This window comes from Mytilus galloprovincialis, chromosome 2 (assembly GCF_965363235.1).
Source record: "Mytilus galloprovincialis chromosome 2, xbMytGall1.hap1.1, whole genome shotgun sequence".
Lineage (NCBI taxonomy): Eukaryota > Metazoa > Mollusca > Bivalvia > Mytilida > Mytilidae > Mytilus > Mytilus galloprovincialis.
Window position 1 is genome coordinate 26,429,351 of NC_134839.1, and position 26,184 is coordinate 26,455,534.

A 26,184-nucleotide genomic window follows, 5' to 3' on the forward strand; every position below is an offset into this window, starting at 1 on the left:
AAAAATTAGTTAATGACAGAAGAGTACAACGGCCTGTGTTTAATCGTGTTTTGAAAGTTTTAAAAATGTGCTTAGTTAACTATAAAAAAAAAGTTGTGGTATGATTGCAAATGAGACAACTCTCCACAAGAGACCGAATGACACCGAAATAAGCAGCTTTAGGTCACCGTTTGGCCTTCTACAATGAGCAAAGACCTACCGCATAGTCAGCCCCGAAGTTACAAATAAAAGACAATTCAAACGAGAAAACTTACTGCATTATCAATGTACCAAAAAATGAACGAAAAACAATTATGTAACATAGAAACAAACGAAAACCACTGAATTACAGGCTGCTGCATGCCTTGGGATAGACACGGCATACATACAAAATATGGCGGGGTTAAACATGTTAGTAGGATTCCAACCCCCTAACCTGGGACAGTTGTTGAACAGTACATCATAAGAACCAACTATAAAAACCAGTTGAAGAAGATTAAACTCATTAGATGAAGATGAATACAAATAGAAATACATGTAACAATAACAAAGTGCGTACGTGACCGGGTACTTTTACATCCCAACAACAAAAAAACTATTATTTCAAGGCCAATAACAACTAACGAAAAAAAATATGCATCTTAACTAGATTTTGAAATAAAAGTTGCAGTTAAGATGAAGTGCGAGATATGCCTGAAATTGTTTAAGCTTATATAGTTTGGTATTCAATATTTTATCTTGTTTGAATTTATAGGGGGAAAATGAAATTGATGATACATTGTATTATATTTCTTCTTTCTTTCTTTCTTTCTTTCTTGCTTTCTACAGGGATTTATTATATTTGAAAATCATAGGCGTACTACATATACAAATTATGCAGAAACTACAAAAGTATTCAGTTGTTTAGAAATAGCTACATTTTTTAATAAATCTAAATAATTACTATTTTGGATCGTTTAAACTTTCGAAATAATCGATTCATGATTAATAAAAAATATCAAAAACCTACCGCACCGATAAGTGGACACTGCAACTTGTTATGACCGGATATACAGATTGAATATTTTAAAGATATCCTGACAAAATAGATCGGTACAACACTATAATCTGTCAAACTAATTGTGCATTTCCAATAGTTGACCTTAAATTGATCAGTTTGGTTTAGTTTATATAAAGATACAAAAACGTGACCTGATGATTTTACAAATCGATATGTTGCGGTTTTAAGAAGCTTTTTTTTTCAAGTAAATTCATTGACTTTAAAGTGGGAATATTCTGTGGTTTATTCGCATGACAGGCCAACTGAAGCATTGTAATTCGTTTTCAGACATCGTAGTTTCTTAAAATATATTTAATGGCGAGAAAAGTTTTAAGATAATTTTGTTTTCGAGGTGATATTTCAAAAGGGCTTTATAATCAACTAATTTAGGTGGGTATATATAAAAGTGATTATGCGTACCTATTTTTTCATTGCTGAAATGACAAACAGAACTGGCATCGAATACACAACAAAACGTTTACTGTCAACGTTCTTAATATGAACTGTTGTCAGAATAAAATGTCACTATTGTCAGAAACAGCAATTACTATCATCTTGTTTCCCAATCATAGTTGATAGAATCATATACACTATTCCCAAGTTTTAGGTGCTCACATGAAATTGTATGGAAAATTTGTACTATCAAACCAGCAGAAATTTCAAAAAAGTAAACTTTTTCACACTGTAGATGTTTTTTGGCTTATGAAAATTTTTATAAAGGATTATCGCCTTAACAAATAAAGATTTAACAAAATATATCATATATAAGTGAGTTAACAGGTGAAACTTTTTTTAGAAGATGACAAAAAGAGTACATTTGCAATTGTTAACCGTACTTATTTAAACAATTTTAAATCTATGATCACACTTTTTCACACTGTGACTCCTGATAAACAAATAAAGGTAAATAACTGGAGAAAAATAAGAGATAATGTAATAATATTTGTGACACATCGTATGATTATTAGAAATATCATGTAAATTAATTTATAATCAGCTTGACGTGTGTTTTACAGTGCATGTGAAATTTTATCCAAAAATGTTTCTGAAATTTGTTTGTATTCTAATTATTGCAACTAGTTTTGTCACGTCCGAAAAACGAATCGATTATAAAAAGATGATGGAGACTATAGAGCGTCCGAAATTTTCAATAACTCCAAAAGAAGCAGACGATTTTATAGCAGGAGCTAACGATATTCTAAACGGTATAAATTTCAAAAGCTTATTTTTGCAAGCTTTTATTAAAAGTGGATTTGATCAATGGGATAGTAATCTACAAGACAATACAACAACTAATGCTAACGGACCATCAACCCCTGGTACAGATCTGACCTCTCCCATGTCGACTGGGGCATCTTTTACTACTGAAAAGACAAACAGCACGATACAAAAAACAACAGTGCCTCAAACAACTGTAAATACACAAACAACCAACCAACCACTAGTTGTATCTGAACTCTGTCGTAATCAAATAAACGCAACAGGAGAAGCTATTTCACGAAGAGAGCTATGGGCATTAGCGAGTAAGTTCTTATTACGGTAATTAAATATGAAAAACTTTGAAATGTTAAAAGATATTTGCCATTTTGATTGCAGATAGAATTTTTGTAGATGAGGACTTGTTGCTGATAAAGAATAAGAATTTGGTTAAAGCAACCTTTTTTCCAATCAATTTTCAATCACCACGAAAATTCTAAAAGTGTTTTTTTGTTTGTTGCAAAACTCCAATACAACGACTCTTTGTGTTTTATGATTCAAGAAAATTTTAAGAAAGTCTAAATGAAGAATAGATTCAGAATATGTTTTGACGTTGAATCAAATCAACATATATGGTTGGTGGTATACTCTAACAACTTTGACAAACAAGATGTGAAATTTTAGGATTTGCTGCGACTACAGAAACAAGACACAGGACAAGTTAACAATATGATCCACAATTGGCCATATTTCCATAAAGTTTTGATATTTTGTAGCAATAAAATTTCAAATGATATGTTCTTAATATTCAAGATGGAATATATGTTAAGTTGATGGCTTACTTTAACCATTAATACTTTGCTATGTTGATGCATTGGACCATTGACAGACTCGTTTTTCTCATAGTGGGAAAATATATTTTAAAACTGAATCAATTGAACATAGTAGATGATGTGTACCATAACTTATATATAACGTTTTCGTTTTCTAGTCCGGTAATACATTATCCACCTGTGTTATCACTACATATATAATTGTATGAAATCTATGTTTAAAAGGAAAAGAATTATTGATCTTCCATTATGGTTTCCCACTGATGATGGGCTTATTATAATAAGATAAAAAAAATAGTATCTTTTTTATTTACCACACATTTTACTAAAGATAAATTCATTGTCAAATAACAAAAACATTTCATGTCCTGGCAGTTGATCTCTATGCTTTTTTGCGTTTTATATTAACCTTGATAGTTTCATATTGACCTTGATCGACGAATATAGTATCATGATTGAAGTATACATACATTTATGATACTATTCTGTGAATGAATAAAACGTTCTACTTGTGTCGATTATTTGAACCAGAGATATAATTGTGGTGTTTGTAGTTTTAATATCATAATGATTATCAATTAGATATTGAAAAACAGGAGCGTTGACCTGACCGTCAGTGTTGAATCGGGTGCAGACATACTTTCGGCATCTTCGTTTTTGGGATTAAACATGAATGATATCTATTGAAGTGCGTAGAAACCCAGCCACAGACAATAATTTCTCTAAATAAACTTTATTTTAAGGACTTTCTCTTTTGTCTTTGCAGCCTATCTTTGTAAAAACTGAAAATGACCTCCAAATATTTGTTGTCCAAATTTTAAGTAAAAATCAAGTACTGTTAAATACATGTACCTAAATATTACAATAATTTTAAAGTAACAAAATAGTACTGAATATTAAAAGTAGATTTCCAGTGCAACAGATGTTTGGTAAAGAAATAGTACCTGTGCAAAAGTAGCTGTGTAGATGAGGTAGGTATGCCAAATGAGACAAAAATCCACGAATTCGAAAAATAAAAACAAGTGTTCCACATTACAGTTTTTATACGCCCGTTAAAATTTTGACGGGACGTATTATGATATACAAATGTCCTGTGTCCGTCCGTCCGTCCGTCTGTCCGTCTGTCCGGCGTAAACGTGTCGCACCGTAACTTGGGAACGACTTATCCAAATTTCATGAAACTTAACATAGTTGTTTCTTATGATGGTCAAATGATCTGTATACTTTTTGGTGAAAATAAGATTAAAACTTTTTGAGTTACGGCACTTTGTAACTATTAAAAACAGGGGTGTGTTTTTTTTTCACATGTCGCACAGTATCTCAAAAACGATTCTTGATTATGGCTTAAAACTTTAAACACTTCTCAGTTATGTTAATCTCAATATCTGTATACTTTTTGGTAATGATTCAAAATTTTATTTTTGAGTTATTGAGTATTGTGTAAAAAAGGGGGAGGGTGTTTTTTACATGTTGTGCCGTATCTCAAAAACAATTTATGATTATTGCTTAAAACTTTACACACTTCTTTGTTTTATCAATCTAAAGATCTGTATACTTTTTGTTGATGATTCAAAACTTTATTTTGGAGTTATTGAGTATTTTGTTAAACAGGGGAGGGTTTTTTTACATGACGCGCCGTATCTCAAAAATGATTTATGATTATTGCTTAAAACTTTACACACTTCTTTGTTATATTAATCTAAAGATCTGTATACTTTTTGGTTTTGATTCAACATTTTATTTTAGTGATATTTAGTTTTTTGTAAAAAAAAAAAACAGGGTTGGGGGTTTCACATGTCCCGCCGTGTCTCAAAAACAATATATGGTTATTGCTTAAAACTTTCTCAGAAACTATTTATGATTTTTGCATAAAACTTCCACACAAGACGTCGGGCGTATCATGCGCTCATGGCGCAGCTGTTTATTAGATATAAAGTAAGACTTTATCGTTGATGTTCGCGTTCACTGCACGTTAGGACTTATTCTGCCAAATATTGGTAACTGCTTTGTGATTTTTAACCAACATGGGATAAATAAATGGGTCAAACCCATCAATAATACATGCATGGTTTTTCGCTCTGTTGAAGACCCATTGGTGGCCTTCGCCTGTTTTTTGCTTTTTGGTCGGGTTGTTGTTTCTTTGAAACATTCCCCATTTTCATTTTCAATTTTATTTCATTATATCAGTAGTACCTCCCATGTAAAGGGAACTTTTCCAACATTTTATAAATGAATCATATGTAACGCTTTTGTATATATCTTTAGAACACATTCATGCTGGTTTTTGTTTTCTTCTTTTGTAGTGGTGGATGCGTTTGGAAAACCACAATCAAATATCCTTGGATCGATCGGCAGTCCGATCATGTGGATTGGAGATTACGATGAATGTATGTCTATACAAGCTAATACAGAACGGGACAAAAAAAAGTACACATTCAAGGGACAATTCTGTGTGGCTTCTTCTAATGTTAATAATGTAAGTACAGATCCAAAGGCCAATACTGTGTTGCTTCTAATAATGTCAATAAAATTAGTACATTTACAAGACCTTCTGTCTACTCAAATTGTGTAATTTGCTTTTACCGTGTATTGTAACATCGTTTTTGTCAAGCTTGCATTAACTTACTTCACGGCTCATTGCTCAATGGTAAGTGTTTGTGTTTCGGTCTGTTTTTCTTAAACTATAAGCAATAGGTCAACTATATGTAATGCAAAGATTGATTTTAAGGTGTACATGCCTGTCTGGCATGGTTCATCTGACCGTGACATCATTTTCGTGGTTAATTGGTCAATGTTTAGTTTTCCTGTATAAGTCTGTTTCTTAGAACCTATTTTTAACAATAAGTAGGTCAACTGTATTGATTGGTTGTAAGGTGCACATGTGTTTCCTGTTTAATTTATCTGACCTTGACCTCATTTTCATGGACCATGTTAAACTTACGAAGTCTTGATTAATCATTTTTCTTATTTCATCATTGGCTTCGTGTTTAGTTTGTCTACTGTTTTTTTTTTCCTTTCTATATTTTAGATTCTATCATAATCTCTATTTTGTATTATAGGGTCATTGCATGAATATTGGGGAATATTGTCCCCAGTAGAATTTTATATTGCATGAGCTTACTTTCTGTGGGAAATATTATATTGCTATGCAATAATACCTTTTACAAATGGAACTAGATTATAAAAGTATTAGATCTGTATGAATAGTTTTTACCATAGAAGAATAACATACGCCCTTCTTCTTGTACTTTAAAAAATTTAGAATACAATGTTTTATCCTTCCAGATTGCAGTACTAAACCTTGGTGTGTGTGTACCAAACAGTTGTAGTAAAACCGATGTTATGATTTTATTAAAAACAACAGGTACTATCATTACTGTATAATATCCATCATATCCTCGAATAAGTATGTGCTTGTCGATTTCCTCAAGTTTAGTCAATGGTGACAGATCAGGGAAAGTTTTGAACTGTATTTCCTCATTGTTATTTGATACATTATGTACTCGCTTGATCAACGTTTTTATTTATAAAAAGCAATGACTACGCCTCCAAATGATTTAGCATTTATATCAAGGACTTGCCTTAAACATTGAAGCTTTACAGTACATTTTTTTACAGTGATAAGTACGGAATGTGGATCATTAAAAAGCTAACGTCAAAAACTGTTTTGTCCTCTGCTTTTTATTTTTAATTATTTCTGTGATTTGTAAGGATCTTTTAACGATACAATATTAACTTAAAGTTACAATTGTTTTTATTGTATCCAAACGTAATGAACAACAAAAGGTATGAAAATTGATGCTATTGAAATGGCTATGCTGGTTCAAACCAAGAACTAGAAGTAAAAACTATATATGCTTAATGGGGTTTAGTATATGGTATTTTGACATACACAATTCATCGTTTCCGCAGCCTGTTGATGATCAAAACTTCATCAGGAGTGTTCATAAAACAGCTTTGATAGCCAAAGAAAAGATATAATAAGGGCACCACAATTCAAAGAGGGTCGAAGGAAGTAGTCAAACTACCTTATGTTTTAGCCCTGTATATGGAAATTGTAGCCTTGATATGCCCCAAATCAATACAAGTATAAAAGGACAGTTTGGAGAAACTAGAATAAATGATTTTTATTTACAGTATTACCAACTGTGTATAGTGTATCATGTCCAGAACATGACCGACCTCTTGATACTAGGGCTACCATTGTATTGTGAGTATACGATTCTCAACATATTATGTATCTCTTAAGTCGGCAATAAAAAAGATATCAATATGTTCTGTACATATATATACGGTATTGTTTTGTTTGTTTGTCAAACCGAAAGTTCCTAATCAAATGGCAAAATCAAAAGCTCAAACACACCAAACGAATGGATTACAACTGTCATATTCCTGACTTGTACAGGCATTTTCTTATGTATAAAATGGTGGACTGAACCTGGTTTTACAGCTAGCTAAACCTCACACTTGTATGACAGTCGCATCAAGTTCCATTATATTGACAGCGACGCGTGGTCAAAACAAACAGACATAATAGGCAAAAATATCAAAAATACAGCAGTCAACATTGTGTTTTAATCTTAATAATTAAAAAAACATACAAATATGTAACAAATAAACACAAAATAGCATTATAGACCAAGCATATTAGCAAAAATTAAAGACAATAATACACAAATTTACCATAGTACAATAACAGTTACAAAATGACGGGATGTATTAGTACGGATCCACGTCATATATGTAACAAAGAAACATAAAAAGGCACATAGCAAAAATGAAAGACAAGCAACAAACTAGTTTTCGAAGTAACATCAAAAGGCATACAGACAAAGCGCATTAGCAAAAATGAAAGACAAAACTACGAGAATATCATAAACAATAATGACACGATGTACAAGTACCACAAGTAGCTTAATAACAATAAAAATAAACAAATATTTAACAAAGAAGCACAAAAAGGCATATATCAAATTGAGCAACCTGATACATTTGCTTTCATTTTTTTGAATTTTCATATGTAATATATGTATGTAAAATCGAACCTTAAACGTGTACTATTGTTTGTCGGTGTGTCGGTGTGTCTGTTGGTCTTTTTTCTTCTTTTTTTAACACGTTGTCAGTTAATTTCCGACTGTCCCTCTGGTATCTTTAACCTCTCTTTTATCCAATTATAAAACTATTATGTATTCTTTTTGTAGGGTAGTATGTTCACTTTTTATTGCCTTACTGGTAATAGGAACATGTTATGACGTCATAGTGATTCAATGGCCAAGCTGGAGTAAAGACGAGGATGTTTCAAACGCTTCCGAAATTGATGAAAATACCCATTTAATAAATGGACAGGCACACAATACACCAGGTATACAAAAACACTTATTTTTAAATCTTTTTCCTAAATTAAGTGAGGTGAGAGTTTTTTACTCCGTGTTGAAGGCCTCATTGTGATGATTTTGAAGTAAAGAACTGCAATACAATAGCTATTCTTTTGCTTTTTGTGGTTTTTGCATGTACTGATTATTTGTCATGGATGGATGGATACCACATATCATTTCTTTTCTATTATACACTTAAACTAAGCATTTCTAACCGACCATCAATTAGGGTCAATCACTTTAATTTGTTGCAATTTTACAAGTCGATAGCATATGATCATACAAATAATATACATGTATGTACACGAAGGGAGAAATGGAGAATTTTCCATTTGGTTCATGAAAACTCACTTAATGCTTTAATCATTTATCAAGCATATGAATTTTATATAAAAATCATGCATATATGTTTTTACGATTGATAAAATCCTGGTATCCGACTAAACTGTTGGTTGCAAATTGCTTTTCAGCAGAACAAACAAATCGAAAACTCACTGTAATAATCAACATAATTATGGTCATTAAACAATAAACTCATCATAGATACCAGAATTGAAATTTTGTATATACGCCAGACGTGTGTTCGTCTACAAGAGGGGCCAAAGATACCAGAGGGACAGCCAAACTCATAGATCAAAAATACACTGACAACGCCTTGGCTAAAAAATAAAAAGACAAACAGACAAATAATAGTACAGCAGACACAACATAGAAAACTAAAGACCAAGCAACAAAAGACTCATCAATGACGCTCGAATAACAAAATGTTAAAAAGACCAAATAAAGAATGAAGTTGAAGAACATGACGACCAAAAGTTATAGGTTGTTTCTATAATATATTATCCCAACGACTTAAATAACAAATAACAAAAACAAACATATAAATTTAACGTCTAAAACGTTACGTTTTCTTTATCATAATTATAGGTTTATTGGGAAAGCTTATTTTATCTTTTTCTGTATATACTAATATTACCAAGATACTTAGTACTACACAAGGAGCTGGGAGTTTAACAGCAATAAATGGGATACGGTTTATTACCATGACTTGGGTTATACTCGGACACACCATGATATTTGCTCTACAGTTCGGTGTTGTCGGTAAGTGATAACTATGTACATATAAAAGTAATAAAAAGTAAAATACCGAACCACTGGGAAAATTAATACGGAAAGTCCCAAAGCAAATGTCAAAATCAAATGCTCAAACACATTATGCAAATATATGATGTCGTACTATGATGCTGATTTTAGTATTTACCACTTATTGAAAAAAGTCTTGTGTTAAATAAAGGAAACAGTAGAAAAACGGGTTACAAACTGAAACCGCGGGAAGCACCTCAACTATAAAATGAAAATAAAGCACCACTGAAGTGAACAAAACAAACGACAAAACGTTTTTGACAACAATACACGTTTGGGAATGCAAAATATGTGATAACTCAAATTAGACATAAATATCCAAGTACAGCACTTCTTTAGAGACATTTGTATTACCTGCTATGATAGTTCAGTGTTTAGTTTATATTCTGTAAATGTTCAATAACACGATAGTATTCAAATGATCTCAGGACTTTTTAACAGATGAAATGCAACATAACTGGTTAAATTAACCTCAACACATCTAATGAAACCAGTTGTATATGATTATTTTTATAAAAATTAGTTCTGTTTTTGTTTAAATCTTTTCTTTTAGTAATTTAACTTCAAGATTCCAAAACCGACATTATATATCTATTTATGTATGAATCTGGTTCACAAGTATATTTTTAGATAACACTTCACAGTGGTTACCGGATCATCTCAACAGGATTTCATTTGGTCCAATTTACAATGCGTTTCCTGCAGTAGACACTTTCTTCGCATTAAGGTACATCTATTTCTAATGTGTAAACAGACACAATTAATGTATGCAACATAACATAAGTTTCAGAATAGTAAATCAATCGTTTCACAGTGATGAGAACCAGCAAGTGAAACACTCTATTTAACACCATGTTAGTTAGACAAGTTTTTTCTTGTTCACGCATATGCATCATTTCTTGTTGTCCCACATGCGCATTATTTCTTGTTCCCTTACTAACTTCAATGATTGTTCCCGTTCGAGCATCATTTCTTGTTCCCGCACGAGCATAATTTCTTTTTCTCGCACGAGTATCACGTCCTGTTCTGGCATTGGCATCATTTCTTGTTCCTGTACGAGCTCATTTTTGTTCCAATTTGAGCATTATTTCTTATTCTCATACAAGCATCATTGCTTGTTGAGTTGTTTTCGCATGGGCATATTTTCTTGTTCTAACGTGGGTATAATGTCTTGTTTCCTAGAGAGGATGAAATAGGGAAAGCTTTAATTTTTATGCCATTTATTTGCTGTATATATGTCCTTATTTTCAGTTCTGTCAACTATGTTTGTATTACCTATAATCCGTCCCATTCATCAAAACTTTAGTATACTACCATGCAATATTTAAGTATAGTACATCGGTTGACTATGAAGGTATGCGTTAATAAGAATGAATCCATGTGGATAAATATTTGTGTATATAAGGAAAAGAAATCTGGTTCAGCATAGCCTATGATAGGGCCTACAACTCTATCCTGTAAAAAGATTTAAGTTACGAAAACAACCAAAAAATATGTTTTGTATTTAAAAACAAAAATCTCCAAAATTCATATAAAACGTCATTGTTAGTTTCTATTACAGTAAGTCTGTTTATTCCTGTTTGAAAAAAAATGATATATAACTATGTTTCCTTCGTATTTTTTTTTCATCACACTTTTTTTTTCTATTGTTGTAGTGGTCTATTACTGACATACTTGATGATGAAGGAATTAAAGACAAATAATGGGAAGTTAAATTGGCCGATGTTTTATTTCCATCGATTCTGGAGGTAGAAAAATTGTGTATTACAAACACAACACAAACACGATATTTCCATCCATATAAAATGAATTTGTCTTGTCATATTTTTTTCTAAAAATGACAAGAGAAAAATAACACAAATAACAAAAGAAGACTATTTAAACGACATTCATACTTGCATTTATTTCCACAAATTTATGAAATACTGATTGTTCATTATTTTATATTTCGGGATGAAAAAAATAAAGTATATGATTAAATGATAAGCGAAAGGATTGTAACGATTGCGTTAAGTTTCAAAATGAAAACGAAAGGAGAAGTGAATATAATGTCTTGAGATAGCAACGAGTCAAAAAAGCATTAAAAACTTCAATTCAATTTGTCATATTATTCCGAGTCCACTCTTGCTCTGATTTGATTAAAGTTCAGAACTATCACAAACTCGTGTGCTCGAATCATATAAACATGTGAGGATAAAAAAAAGTCAGAGACCCGTATTTAGATAAGATTGCTCTTTAAATTCTCTTCTTAATAAAACCAACAAAACAATGGCAAATGAAATGAATTTGACAGATGGAATTCTGACTTTTCTTGTTTTCACCACGTAGGAGGCTTATACGTAATATTTTTCCCCTTTAGATTGACGCCTCCCTACATGTTAATATTGATGGTGTATGTATCTCTCTTCCCTTACATTGGAGAAGGTCCGGGCTGGCCTAGAGATGGACCTGAAGTCAATTACTGTGAACACTCATGGCACAGAAATTTTCTATACGTTAACAATTTATTCGTGAATGGTTACGACATGGTAAATTTCGTTTGGAAATCACATTATTATTAGAGCTGATGTTTGTTTTAAGTTTTAAATAGTATTAAATAGTATTTGCATAAAATAACTTCTCGGTTAAATAATATTAATATTCTGTTTGTAAACTCCAAAACAGACGTCACTAGAATAAGTTAAACAGTTAAACCATTAAATATCGGGAAAATTTTGTACAATTACAACTGATTGTTTCATCAAAGCAATAAAATCTTCAGTTTTCTTATCAGTCCTATTATTGACAAATGTTTTCAATTCGAGTAGCACATAAAAAAACATTTAAAAACTACTTTTCCTTTATATTAACAGTGTATGGCATGGTCTTGGTATCTTGCTAATGATATGCAATTTTATGTGATCAGTCCACTTATTCTACTTCCGTTGTTTCAGTAAGTAATACGTGTATTTTTAAAAGATCGACAGTCGATTAGTTTTGATCATTATTATACAAAGATATTGAATTTTATTGATCCCTTATTTCCAACACATGACTACAACACGTTTGTGAAATTTCACTTTTAAGCTTTAAGGCAAATGCAAAACAATAAATATGATTCTTCTTTCGTCATTTCTAGCTCTTAGTTGCTGGAACTATTATCTCTGTCGTATGTAAATGCCTTTAACCAACAAGTTGGAGATCCTTATCAATGCTTCAGTGTTCCCTGACTTATACGTGTTATAAAAGATAATTAGCTACATTCAATGTGTTAATAAAATAGTGTATGTCTTAACGAATATGTGTGTGTGTGTGTTACCTTTTCTTTTTCAGTTACCATTTGGTTGGTGTGGGAATTTTATTGGCATTTTTAGTGGGTTCTACAATAGCATGCGGTGTACTCTCAGCACATGATGACTTACCAGCCAGTATATTTGATGGGTAAGGTTAAGACGAATACAAGCAATAAAGGGGTATTTGTCTTTGTTTATGTATACTTCCTATGTAGTTGAATAGTTGCATTCTAGTAAAATGTTATGCTTCTTGTAGTTACATTGGTGAGTAAATGCGTTTTCCGAAGCTTATTTTAAAAGACCCGAAACTTTACATACTTAACATGTGCACATCATTAACGCATTTCCAACTCAATAACACTAATAAAAAAGCGTTCATTCCTTTAAAATACAGTTATCTGTTTATTGAGATATAAACATTGTGAAAAAATGTAAAATCACAAAAATACTGAACTCCGAGGAAAATTAAAAAGGAAAGTCCCTAATCCATGGCAAAATCAAAAGCTCAAACAGATCAAACAAATGGATAACAACTGTCATATTCCTGACTTGGTACAGCCTTTTCTTATGTAGAAAATGGTGGATTGAACCTGTTTTATAGATAGTTAGTTAGTTAAACCTCTCACTTGTATGACAGTCGCATCAAATTCGTTTATATGAGAATGTAGATGTATTCACAGTTTCCATGTGAAGTTTAGAATCTCGTTGGATATGACATTATTGCAATGACACAACTATCCACGAAAGACCAAATTACGTTGACGTAAACAAATTAAGAGAATTTTATAAATCAATAAACGAAAAATATATACAAACAGCAACCAATGACAACCATCGACTTACATGTTCCTCTCCTGGAAAAAAGGAAAGTAACAAAAATACCGAACACTGAGAAAACTTCTAAAAAGAAAGTCCGTAATCAAATAGCACAATCAAAAGCATAAACACATCAAACAAATGGATAACAATTATCATATTCCTGACTTGGTACAGGCATTTTCATATGTAGTAAATGTAAGATTAAACCTGGTTTTATAGCTAGCTAAGCCTCTAAATTGTATGACAGTCTCATTAAATTAAATTATATTGACAACGACGTGTGAACAAAACAAACAGACATAATAGGTATAAATGTCAAAAATTGGGGTATCATAGTCAAATAAAGGCAACAGTAGTATAACGATGTTAAAAACTCATAAATCGATAGAAAAACAAACATGGTTTACAATAAAACAAATGACTTGATTGGAATGTATGTAGGATATTTACTTTACAAAACTGACTGTAAAGTTGGTATCAATCGAGTAAGGGTAAATTCAGTTTTCATTAGCATACAACATTGTATTATAATCTTAATCGCTATAAGAACAAACAAATATTTAACAAAGAAACACAAAAAGTCATATAAAAGACAAAGAAAATTAGTACATTATGAAAGGGCTTGACTCATCAGATCGACATGAAGCACGAAAGGAACTAAAAAAAAAGCAATAGACTAAAAGTACTATAGTGCCTAACAAGATTTTGTGAGGTAGACGAAATTGACTTTAAAACGATCGTATTGACTTTTGATGTGCAGAAGTAGGCAGATCGGACATATTTTGACTTTAGTTACTTACTTCTTAAGTTTGGGATTAATTGTAATCAACATATTCCAATGAGACTGAAAAACGTTTTTTTTTTATTATGATAAATAATAATTTTACCTGCCGTAATCGTGCGTAAAATATATTTCGGTATTTCCCTTACGAAAATGCCTTGTTTAATGGGACAAAACGTATTATTTGTAAACCTTCTCTTTACTCTTCACAATAGGTTTTTAAAAAATAACCTTTCAACTGTATATTCCGAAAATTTTGTGAAAATCGAGTAAGTGGCAATTCTTACCTTTCATACCTTATCTTTCATTGATAAAACATAATATTGACTCGTCCAGTGTCCAGTTTGAAGGTCATTTTAGTTACCGTACACATTCATGCACGTTCTAATTAATCAATAGTCATGTATGAAAAGCATAAACAAGTTTGAAGGTAAACTAATAACAACTTAATCCAATCAAATTGCCTACGATTCAATAACAATGACCAGTCCACATCATAAAAATGTATAGGGGTAAACTGGGTAGGGAGAAAATGTCAGATATATTAAGTTCATTATTTTGCAATAACGAGTAAAAATTTGTTAACCAATAAATTTGTCATAATTTCATAAACATGTCGTTATGTATTGGTATAGTTTTTGAATCTTTCATTAGCGTATTTAAGTCTGTAGAAAGTTTGGCCTTCAAAAGTCAACATAATCATTGACTTTATAAAGAAAATTCGCCTTTTTAAAACATTGAATGTTTCACAAATAATACGCGACAACAAAGCAAAATCATTACTTAAAACACTGCAAAAAAAATAATTCTGATTGATGCAGTGGTATTGTCATAAATTGCACTGGAGTGAACAGTGGTACACCAAACGTCGAATTCCCTCACACAATGTTATCACACACTATAGTCTTAACCTTCTTGCAGTTAAAGAAAGTTACTTATAAGTTTTTCCAAGTGTATACATTTGTTTAATTGTAAAACATGTTTGTTATACAGGTCGGAACAACTTTGAATAAACAATTATACCTAACTTTTTATATTGTTGTATGTAGTTCATATCCTTTATTGCATGAATTATCACAGTGGAAATAGTCAGAACTTTTTCAATGAGTATGTAAAACCTTGGAACAGAATTACACCTTATTTGATTGGAATGTATGCAGGATATGTACTGTACAAAACTGACTGTAAAGTTCGTATCAATCGAGTAAGTGTAAATTCAGTTTTCTTTACCATGTACAATGTTTATAATCCAATGCTGATCGATAGATTCGTGTGTTCATTTGATGTTGTATCACTAAAATACACAGACTTTCCGGACAAACGAAATATTAATATATTGTAATGTAGACCATGGGAAATAACTATTGAAACTGGCAGACTCAAAGCAATTGTGTGGGTTTCTTTGAAAGGTTTTACTATAAAAGTCGGAATTTTGAGTATCTTAACATTCAGATCTCTTCATCTCAACGAATAAGTAAATTTCTGATATGAAAATAAACGGCAAATAGTATAATTATTAGGGATATTAATTTTGATTCTATATTACAAATGAAACACCGGGAAGAATATTTTTGTAAATTCTAATTCACTTCTGTGAATATTTGATTCATTCCATTTAGTAATTCGTCCTACAAGTAATTTGCACTCCTTTTTATTTATTTTTAATCTATGTTTACTTTCAGTTTGTAAACATATTTGCATGGTTAGCCTTTACTGCAGTTGCATGTACAGTGTTATATGGTTTACACAAGGATGTAACTGGGGACCGCTTATCAACGGACGTAGCAGCTCTTTATACAGCTACCCACCGGATGGTATGGGGTGCTTGCGTATGCTGGGTAATATTTGCTTGTGCTACCGGAAATGGGGGTATGTTAAGAGTTAAGTATCCTTTTGAATAGTTTAAATAACATAACAGAAGAACAATAAACATCCTAGTGTCTGGTATCGACTGTAAATCTTGAAATTACACTTAACTCCCTTTTTTTCGTTTAGTTACTGTCGTAATACTTACGATTAGGAAAAATGTAGAAATAAGTGAGGTCACGTGCCACATTGAAAAAGCTTTAACGACTGTAGTATTCGTGATGTTTGAAGGTGATGGTATTCATAAATGCTTGAAGTTCAAACCTTATTAACCATTTTAATGTTTGAATATACGATAAACTTATTCGCCTCCCGTTTACTTGATTGGGAAAAAGCAATCGGATCATCTGGGTAATTATGGGTTTTTTCTTCTGCGGGGATGATTAACACGATATTATCATGGAAGGCATTTGTACCACTAAGTAGACTGACATATTGTGTCTACTTGGTTCATCCTATAGTTATTTACTATTATCTCGTAAAATGACGAAAAATAACATTAGATGTAGCCCAGAAGTTTTAGTTTTGTAGTTATACAAAAGTATCATATCTAACTTACTTACATTCCGGAGCACCTGAGATCACCCCATTTTTTTGTTGGTTTCGTGTTGCTAAATCTTGTGTTTTGTTTACTGTTGTTCGACTTTTTCTTTTTTTGCCATGTTGTTGTCAGTTTATTTTCGACTTATGAGTTTGAATATCCCTTTGGTATCTTTAACTCTATTTACTTGCTCGCGAAGCGTAATTGTATCATCTGATTGATTTGTAAACTTTTTTCTGCAGGGATAATTAACACGATACTATCATGGAAGGGATTTGTACCACTTAGCAGACTGACATACTGTGCCTACTTGGTTCATCCTATAGTTATTTACTATTATCTCGCAAGAAGACAAAGACTCATACATTTTAGTGATACTGAAGTCGTAAGTATTTTGTAAACATATCTTTTGATGAAAGAATTCAAACTATAAATAAGATGGAAACAGTGGTTTAAAGGATCTGGATGTAAACAATATATCTTTTAATACAATAATTCAAAATAACCCATAGTATAAATATATCAGATTGATACCCGTTGTCAAATAAAATTTACAAGATTCAAAATGGTTACAAATACTGTTGTATGTCTCTTTGCTTTTTATCGTTACAGACTTACGAGTGCCTATACGACATGTTGTTATATATTTTGCAGTCTGGTGTATTTTTTTTATGCTTTTTGTCATTACAGACGTATGAGTTTCTAGGACATGTTGTTTTATCCTATGCAGTCGCTTTTGTTGCTTCTTTGGCATTCGAATCTCCAATGATGGGTTTAGAGAAAGCATTGCTCAAACGGAAAGAGCGAAAGAGGTGATACCTTGTATGAACAATTCATAAAGTTAAAACCATAAGCAGACCTATTTTGTATTTTAATAAAAAAAAAACATAGACAAAGTTTGCATTATTATTTTTTGCAATTAGATGGAAACATACTATTTTGATTTTAATTTACATAAGACAGAGCGATGATACTTAAAAAAAACCAGAGCGATAATAATTTAAAAAGACAGAGCAACGAATGATAATACAAAATGACAGAGCAGCAATAATTTAAAAGACAAAAAAATCAGAGTTCAAAGCGACAGAGCAATAATAACTCAAAAAGACAAAAAATCACTATTCAAATCGACAGAGCAATAATAATTCAAAAAGACAAAAAAAATCACAATTTAAAACGATAGAGCAATAATAACTCAAAAAGACAGAGCAACGATAATTAAACAAATAGAGCAATGGTTATACAAAAAGGCAACACATTCATAATTCAAAACGACAGAGCAATACTAACTCAAATAGACAGAACAATCATAATTCAAAAAGACAGAACAATCACAGTTCAAAACGACAGAGCAATAATAACTCGGTAAGACAGAGCAACGATAATTTAAAAAAAAAATAGAGCAATGGTTATTAAAAAACTAAACGCATTCATAATCCAAAAACAGAGATACGTAATAATTAAAAAAGACAGAGCAATCATAATTCAAAAAGACGGAGAAATCATAACGCAAAGACAGAGCACTAATCATTCAACATGGCAGAACTATGAATATGAAAACCCAAAGCAGTGATAAGTATTATAAGACGGAGAATGACGCATGGGAACGTCTTTGGTAGATGGAATTAACAAGCAGCTGATTATAGTTTTTATCTTAGAGATGAAAATCATAATAGATGTCCCGTTGTTTACTTCAGTTTTGTGAGCCAAAAATATTTCCTTCTAAAAAGTTACAAATAAAGTAGGATCCGCGTGAAGGTAATAGAGACGTTGACAAAAATTAGGATGAGATAGCAATTATTGACCATTTTTAAGATCAAAGTGAAAGTGATAGAAACTTTAACCAAAAATAGGATGAGATAGCAATTATTGACCATGCTTAAGGATAAAGATGTGGAATAGAAATCATGAAATAGCGATCAAATATATCGTAAAATTAAGACTTAACGACCAAATATATCACAAAACTTGCTTTTAAAAAAAGAAAGAAGATAAATATGATATAAAAAAATCGATCATTTCATTCAACACTTTCTTTACTGCAAGACCTCTAAGTCCATTAAGCGCAGTATTTTTGGTAGGATCTGCTTTAATAATTACATCTTCTATGAACTTGAGATCACTTCCAATGAATACTGAGGTTTGTCATGCAAAGGATTTAATGTGTATACAGTGTGTTATTGACTGTTGTTTGTCTTCAGTTGTTTTTCGTTTTATTGTCATGATTTTGTAGTTCTATTTTCGATTTAAATGGTATAGTTATGATTCTCTCTTTGTGATACTCCGCCTCTTGTTTTCAAGAATAAGCGATATGAATTATTCGAACATTTATTTAAAGCAAACATAAGTGTGTTAAGAACTGCTGAAGTAATACAGCTAATTGTAATAGCTTGAATTAATAATATAGTGTGAATAACACCACCACGCAGTGTAGATATTAAATATGTGTGTTTAATTGAGAAATTTGTCTCTGTATATTTGTTTTTATTTACAGGGGGGGGGGTTCAAATCTTTTTATGAATTAAAAGTGGGGATCAATATTTTTTGCACATGGAAATATGTAGTTTACATAATTCATGTATTCAAGAGACAAAATGAGTAGAAGAATATCACTAAAGTCTAATCGAAATATATTTTACATACAATTAAGTAAGACGTAACAAGACTTAGGTGATGTAGAAGCTGCCATTTTGTGTCATATTGTTCCATATGAAATACACAGGTGCTTCATAACCCTTATAATTCATTCATTATATTTCAATCACTTCGATCACTAAATTAACAAGCATTAGTGGTAAGTTTTGTTAAAATCAGCTTCATAGTTTGAGAGAAATTATGTATGAGTGTAAACAAAATCTACAAGAATTTGTGCAAAATTTGTACAAAAATTCAAATTACGCCACATCATGAAAAACTATGGTGTAGAGAAATAAATCCTCCAATAAATAATAAGATATTCATCTAATCTGCATTCAAACAGTTGAAAATTGATACAAAAGATGATTTTGAGATGACGAACACCACTAATGTATTTTTTTTCCCAATACAAAATTCCTTTGGGTTCATTTATACCTCTCACTCCCTCAAAATTTTGAGGTTACTATCACACATTTATGAATGAAATATGTCAATAAATGAGTAATTGAATTGGTGTTCAAGCTGACAGCATGAACTATCCATATATATAAAAGTTCAGCGACTCAATGAAGGTTTCAATAAGGCCTAATGTAAAGTTTAAGGGACATATAACAGATTCCTATAAGTAATTAATGTGTTGTTACTGTTTCAAAAAGTTTACTTTTTAATGAATATTTTTTACACAGAGTTTCTATTAGGATTACGTTTTTTTTAATAGCCCATTATAGGAATTAACATACAAAAAGTCAGAAAAAGCTTGCTCTACCTTCTAATATTCATGAAAGAGGTCTATTTCAAGGCAATTATCCCTAAAATATGTTTTTGGAATCAATCCAATGATAACATAAGTGTTTTGCATGTTAAAATGTTGGCATGTTTAATAGAGGGGGGATCACATTTTTTAAATGTTTTTATGAGGGGGGATCAAATAAAAATAGTGAAATATTATGGGGGATCAAGAAAATTTTATATGTTCGATTTCAAAATGACCAGCCCCCTCCCAGGTAAATAATGATAAGTCCCTAACATGATTAATTGTTTTGCGTTTGGTCAATCGTTCTTAAGTTTAAACAAGTGTATGTCGTCTACGATTGGTAGTCAATATCTTGGACAGTGAAAGTGTTATCGTTCAATCGTATTAAACCAGGCTCATAAGAAAAGAGGGACAAAAGATACCAGAGGGACAGTCAAACTCATAAATCGAAAATAAACTGACAACGCCATGGCTAAAAATGAAAAGGGCAAATAGACAAACAACAGCACACACGACACAACATAGAAAACTAAAAAAATAAACAACACGAACCCCACCAAAAACTAGGGGTGATCTCAGGTGCTCCGGAAGGGTAAACAGATCCTGCTTCACATGTGACACCCGTCGTGTTGCTTATGAGATAAAATTAGCATGACATGTTTTATTCTAATTTTCATATTTGTTTTGCGCTATTTACACTTTCAATAAATACTATCGTTTGAAAGATTGTTCGTGATGTCAAAAACTTCAATTGTGTTAATAAAACTATACTTTATCTTTTTCACTCTAATTTCTGACGATGACTTCCGTGATAATTACAAGTCTATTAAAATCTTTCAAAAACTATGTATTAAAATTAATTTGTATCAGCGGTGAAACTACAGTACTTGTAATTCAAAAATTGTTGAATATCTCTGTTCATCAAGTCATTTTACAAATAGGCAGGGAGCTAAGCAAATTATGCAAATAAATGACAACAATACCAGTATATTTTATGTCAGTTTCAATATGACGATATTCAATTCTTCATTTCTGTATGTCTTTTTGGTGAGATATGAATCATTTCTTATACGTATATGCATTTTTGATGTATATTGCTCTTTTTAATGAAAATTTTGGAAAGTGTTTAAGTAATCGATGCGTTATTCTCGTACAGTAGCAAATATTTCTTGTAGAAGTACGACCAGCGCAAGGTTGTAAATTTTTATGCCCAACCTACGATAATAGAGGGCATTATGTTTTCTGGTCTATGCGTCCGTTCGTTCGTCCGTGCGTCTGTTCGTCCAGGTTAAAGTTTTTGGTCAAGGTAGTTTTTGATGAATTTGAAGTCCAATCAACTTGAAACTTAATACACATGTTCCCTATGATATGATCTTTCCAATTTTAATGCCAAATTAAAGTATTGACCCCAATTTTACGGTCCACTGAACACGTAAAATGATAGTGCGAGTGGGGCATCCGTTTACTATGGACACATTCTTGTTTTAATATCAAATAGGAAGATGAATTATATATTCAAGGAATTACAATTGTCTATAGATATAGGAAGATGTGGTGTGAGTGCCAATGAGACAACTCTCCATCCAAATAACAATTTAAAAAAAGTAAACCATTATAGGTCAATGTACGGCCTTTAACACGGAGCTTTGGCTCACACCGAACAACAAGCTATAAAGGGCCCCAAAATTACTAGTGTAAAACCATTCAAACGGGAAAACCAACTAATATATATATAAAAAAACGAGAAACGAGAAACACGTATAAATTACATAAACAAACGACAACTACTGTACATCAGATTCCTGACTTAGGACAGGTGCAAGCATTTGCAGCGGGATTAAACGTTTTAATGGATCTAAACCTTCTCCCTTTTTCTGAAACAATAGCATCACATCACAACATAGAAAAACACACGATAAAATATCAATTGGCAGGCCTAACTCAATCAAAAAATTAATAAAATTAATAAATTAATACACTATGAACGAATAAATTTGATCGGCGATATCTGAATGCAAATGCACAGTTAATAAAATATTAGGGACAAAAATTCAAGGCCAAAAAGCAAACAAACAAGTCCAAACAAAGCCATGGCAAGACACCACTGCGAAATATTAAACCCTTCGAAAATATTCACTTTAGAAAAAAAAACGGTTTTAATAATACAGGTAAATCTTGAAGTTTATACAAATGTAGTAAGAAGAAGTGAAAATTTGAAGATATTCAAAATAATCAAAGCTTGTTTATGTAACGCCTTAACAACAGATTAATTTTATCGATTTGCTAATACAATAAAAGTGACTGATTCATTTAAATACAAATAAATACCCAAGAAGTCAAAACACTGGTAATTTATCACTTAAAATGAAATTGGAAAACCCAAACAGTTTCCTTCAAAATATTTAAGTAGGTTTTGTCATCCTGAAAGATCATTTGAGAAATCTTCATTGAAAATGATTTTCAAATATTTTGTTGTGTGCATGCTGTTATCTTCATGTTGCTCACATGGCATTGGATTGGATTTGTTTAAGGCTTGGAGTCCTGATGGAATTAAAACCTTATTTTGTCCAAATCGTGAGGTTTGTTTTTCCGAACCAACAACAATTAAAACTGACCACTGTTGCGCCTGTACAGCTGTTCCCAAATGGGAATTGCCACATAAAACTCACCAAAATATCGATGTCGAGATAACCTCTGTAGATGGATCTAGAAGCAAACTGGTTTCAAGACAAACCGTATCCAATAACTCAAATGTGTATTTTATATATACATATGGTAAACTGAAAACATTCCCGGAAAATTCCTGTAGTTATAATCTACTTCATATCGATGTTACTGGTAATTTGTTCCCGAATGTAGGAAATATTTCCTGTTTCTTTGACCTAGATACCCTGGTTATGAAAAATAACAAACTGACATTTATTTCAAACGAAACATTCAAAGGATTATATAAACTTAGGTCAGTGGACTTTTCATATAATTTGATAACGAAAATAGACTGTAATGTGTTTGGGGATATTCACATTTTGAAATTCAGTTTCGAAGGAAATTATATACACAAACTAGACGTTACCAATATTTTAATTCCTAATAAAACCACCTGTGGTGGTAACTATAGTAAAAACAAACATCCTATTGAGATCACTAACCTGGGAAATCTTGTCCTTGGAAAGGATAATACTTTTGTTTGCTCCGATTACGATTTTTCTTATTCGTCAGTGTCGATCCATCCCTTATTGGCAATATGTGAGATGGTTGTTCCGCAGATCATTGATAAATACGCACCATGTGGTGAGGGAAAGTACAATGGAATGGCTTTTGACTGTGATTGTCAGATTGCGGAGCTGATGCATCTTGATTTTTTAGAATTGAATCGTGTGTATTCAAAACGAGTTCAAGAGAGCTATTGTCGGAGCCCTATTAGTCTTTTAAATATCAGTATTTATGATATTTACATCAACCAAACTCTTCGAGATCAAATGACTTGTGATATCATAGACTTCTGTCCAATGAATGGAGCATGTAAATGTCGATGCATATCCCAACCCAATAGATATGTGATGATCATTGACTGTTCGAATCAATCGTGCACGGACTTCCCAACAATTATACCGCACAAATCAGAAAGTTCTTTATTGAATAATTTAATGAAAAATTTTGAAGTTTCAAGTATTGATGATTTCAGTATAAAACATGATGTTATATTAAACATGACTAATAATAAAATTGAAAAGGTCAATACTAGTCATCCTTACTTTTCCCGTGTCCGGACACTAGATTTGACGGCTAATCCAATCAAAATAATGAGTGAGGAAATTTCAAAATTGGATAAAGTAAATGATATCATTATACCTGATCATCTATTGAATAATTTACCGAAAAGTGTTGAGCTTCTAGATCCTAATGTTTTTCATTTCGGTCATAATGGAATTCCATGCACCTGTGATAATCGCTGGATTGGGGAATGGAGATTGTACAAACAGGCATTTAAACGATATCCCTACGCTTTGGGATGCTCTAATTATGACAACAAAACAATTGAGGAAATGCTAGACGTCTTTTCCGATTGTGATGTTACGTCATCTTATAATTGGATATTTTATCTAATTTTCCCAATAGCTCTTCTTCTTTCATTCATAACCATAAATCAGTGCTTATACTATGAGATGATTATTCTCAAAAAGAGATTATTTAAGTCGAAAAAAAATATCAATACGTGGGAAACGGACATTTACGTGTCTTTTGACGAAGAAAATAATGAACTACGCAATTATATTAAAGAGGACCTTGAAAAATTCTTTAAAAAAATGAAAATGACAACTTATATCCCGAGTCGTGATTCGTGGCCAGGATACACAGAAGAAGAAAATATAAACAATAACCTTATAAAATGTAAATATTGTCTTGTTGTTCAGTCCAGTGGAATGTATGATTCCAACAACCTTTATTCATGTTCTAGACGCATGGAATATAAATTAGCATGGACTTTGTTCATAAAAAATCAAATCAAGAAAATACTCATCTTAAACTTTGATAGTGGAAAACCAGAAAAATTCATGTATTCTCAATCACGGGCTTTACATCGAACCGGGTTGGGTTTTATTATTACTGTAAGGAGAAAGAAATGGGAAAATAAACTTTTAGAGGTCTTTGACGTTCCTCTAGTTGTGAATTCAAAACATGATGTACAACGTAGAAAGCGGATTCAAAATTATCTGTGGAAAAAATAGCATGCCAGAAAAAAGCAATAAATTTTCTCTGTAAATATTGACACACGCGTTGTATAGTGAATTTCTAATGAGAAAAATAAGTAAAACAGCAAAATGAGTTATTGTTTATATACCTTTTTTCTGCAGGTCAATCAAATAGCAGGTGTCATACTTACAAATTGATATATAAAAAGACGAAAGCCAAATAAAAATACCGATCTTATAGTGCCCACATGAGTAGTAACGTTTGTAGATGTTAAAGGGTCAATTTTTAAGTAGTTCCTGTTTCAGAATTATCATGAGGCAATGATATGTACAGTTTAAGATAATACTGTTTTCGCACTCAAACTAAGGTTACAAACCCCTTCTTCAGTTTTCTAAATACTAGTAATGTATTGTAGACTGGTCGCCATTATGAGTCATCCACAAGATAGAGGGACCCGCTTGTATCCTTATATCATTTAAATTCATCAAGCATCCTCGTGATCGTCATTGTGCAAGATAAACTAGAAATAATGATTCTTTTGAAGGTACCTAATCACATTTCCCTGGTGACAGCAGTGGTGATTATAAATTATAAGAATTTAATTTGTCGATTAATTCGTGCAATAGAGCATCATATTATTTAAACCGCTCGCTCAACATCATAGGTACTTTGGGACAGAACAAATTGTGTTTGCCCTCCCCCTTTTTCCAAAATCGGTATTTTTTTTTTTCAACTAATTTTCATTATTTTTGTGTTATACAAAATGATATGAACATAAATGTTATAGAAATAACTTGTATTTGCTATCTACTATCAATTCCAAGTTTACTTTTCACAGCAATTAATGTTGAAATTAATGGAAAACAAAGTATAACGGATTTTGGGAAAAAAGAGAGGGCAAAAAATTTATTGTCCTGTCTCAAAGTACCTATGCTCAACATGGGAAGGAAGTGGCGATGCACCTAAAAGCACGATTTATGTTCACTAAAACCAAAGTTTTTGACGAGAATACATCTTGATCATCGGAGTTCACGTAGAATACTTAGTTGACATACCGTAAATAAATTTTATTGTCAACACAGGAATTATTCATTAGCAAAATATTTTATCAGAAGTATTGTTACGTAATTTCAGATATCAATTGCTACACAACTAATAACACCTTCTATGATTTTGCAAATCCATTTAAGCGATTTCTGTACATGTTATATTGTTCCTTTTCCCATGTATAATTAAATTCATTTTTCAAAAGT

General features: G+C 31.7%; 1 protein-coding gene across 1 annotated transcript; it reads left to right on the plus strand.

The window, feature by feature from the left end:
* Nucleotides 1-1,986: 1,986 nt before the first annotated feature.
* Nucleotides 1,987-17,735, plus strand: LOC143063259 (nose resistant to fluoxetine protein 6-like). Its single transcript, XM_076235294.1, has 15 exons — nucleotides 1,987-2,541; nucleotides 5,352-5,524; nucleotides 6,334-6,412; nucleotides 7,186-7,258; nucleotides 8,250-8,410; nucleotides 9,351-9,524; nucleotides 10,197-10,293; nucleotides 11,222-11,314; nucleotides 11,926-12,094; nucleotides 12,419-12,498; nucleotides 12,879-12,986; nucleotides 15,519-15,642; nucleotides 16,121-16,307; nucleotides 17,088-17,230; nucleotides 17,536-17,735. The coding sequence occupies exons 1-15, from the start codon at nucleotides 2,058-2,060 to the stop codon at nucleotides 17,659-17,661; spliced, it is 2,271 nt and encodes a 756-aa protein (XP_076091409.1). The 5' UTR covers nucleotides 1,987-2,057; the 3' UTR covers nucleotides 17,662-17,735.
* Nucleotides 17,736-26,184: the final 8,449 nt, after the last annotated feature.

Bases quoted from the DNA above. Each gene is read 5' to 3' on its own strand.
- LOC143063259 (XM_076235294.1), top strand. From the start codon at position 2,058: ATGTTTCTGAAATTTGTTTGTATTCTAATTATTGCAACTAGTTTTGTC. The intron at 5,525-6,333 runs GTAAGTACAGAT...TTATCCTTCCAG, and splicing joins CTTCTTCTAATGTTAATAAT to ATTGCAGTACTAAACCTTGG. The intron at 12,987-15,518 runs GTAAGGTTAAGA...GAATTATCACAG, and splicing joins CCAGCCAGTATATTTGATGG to TGGAAATAGTCAGAACTTTT.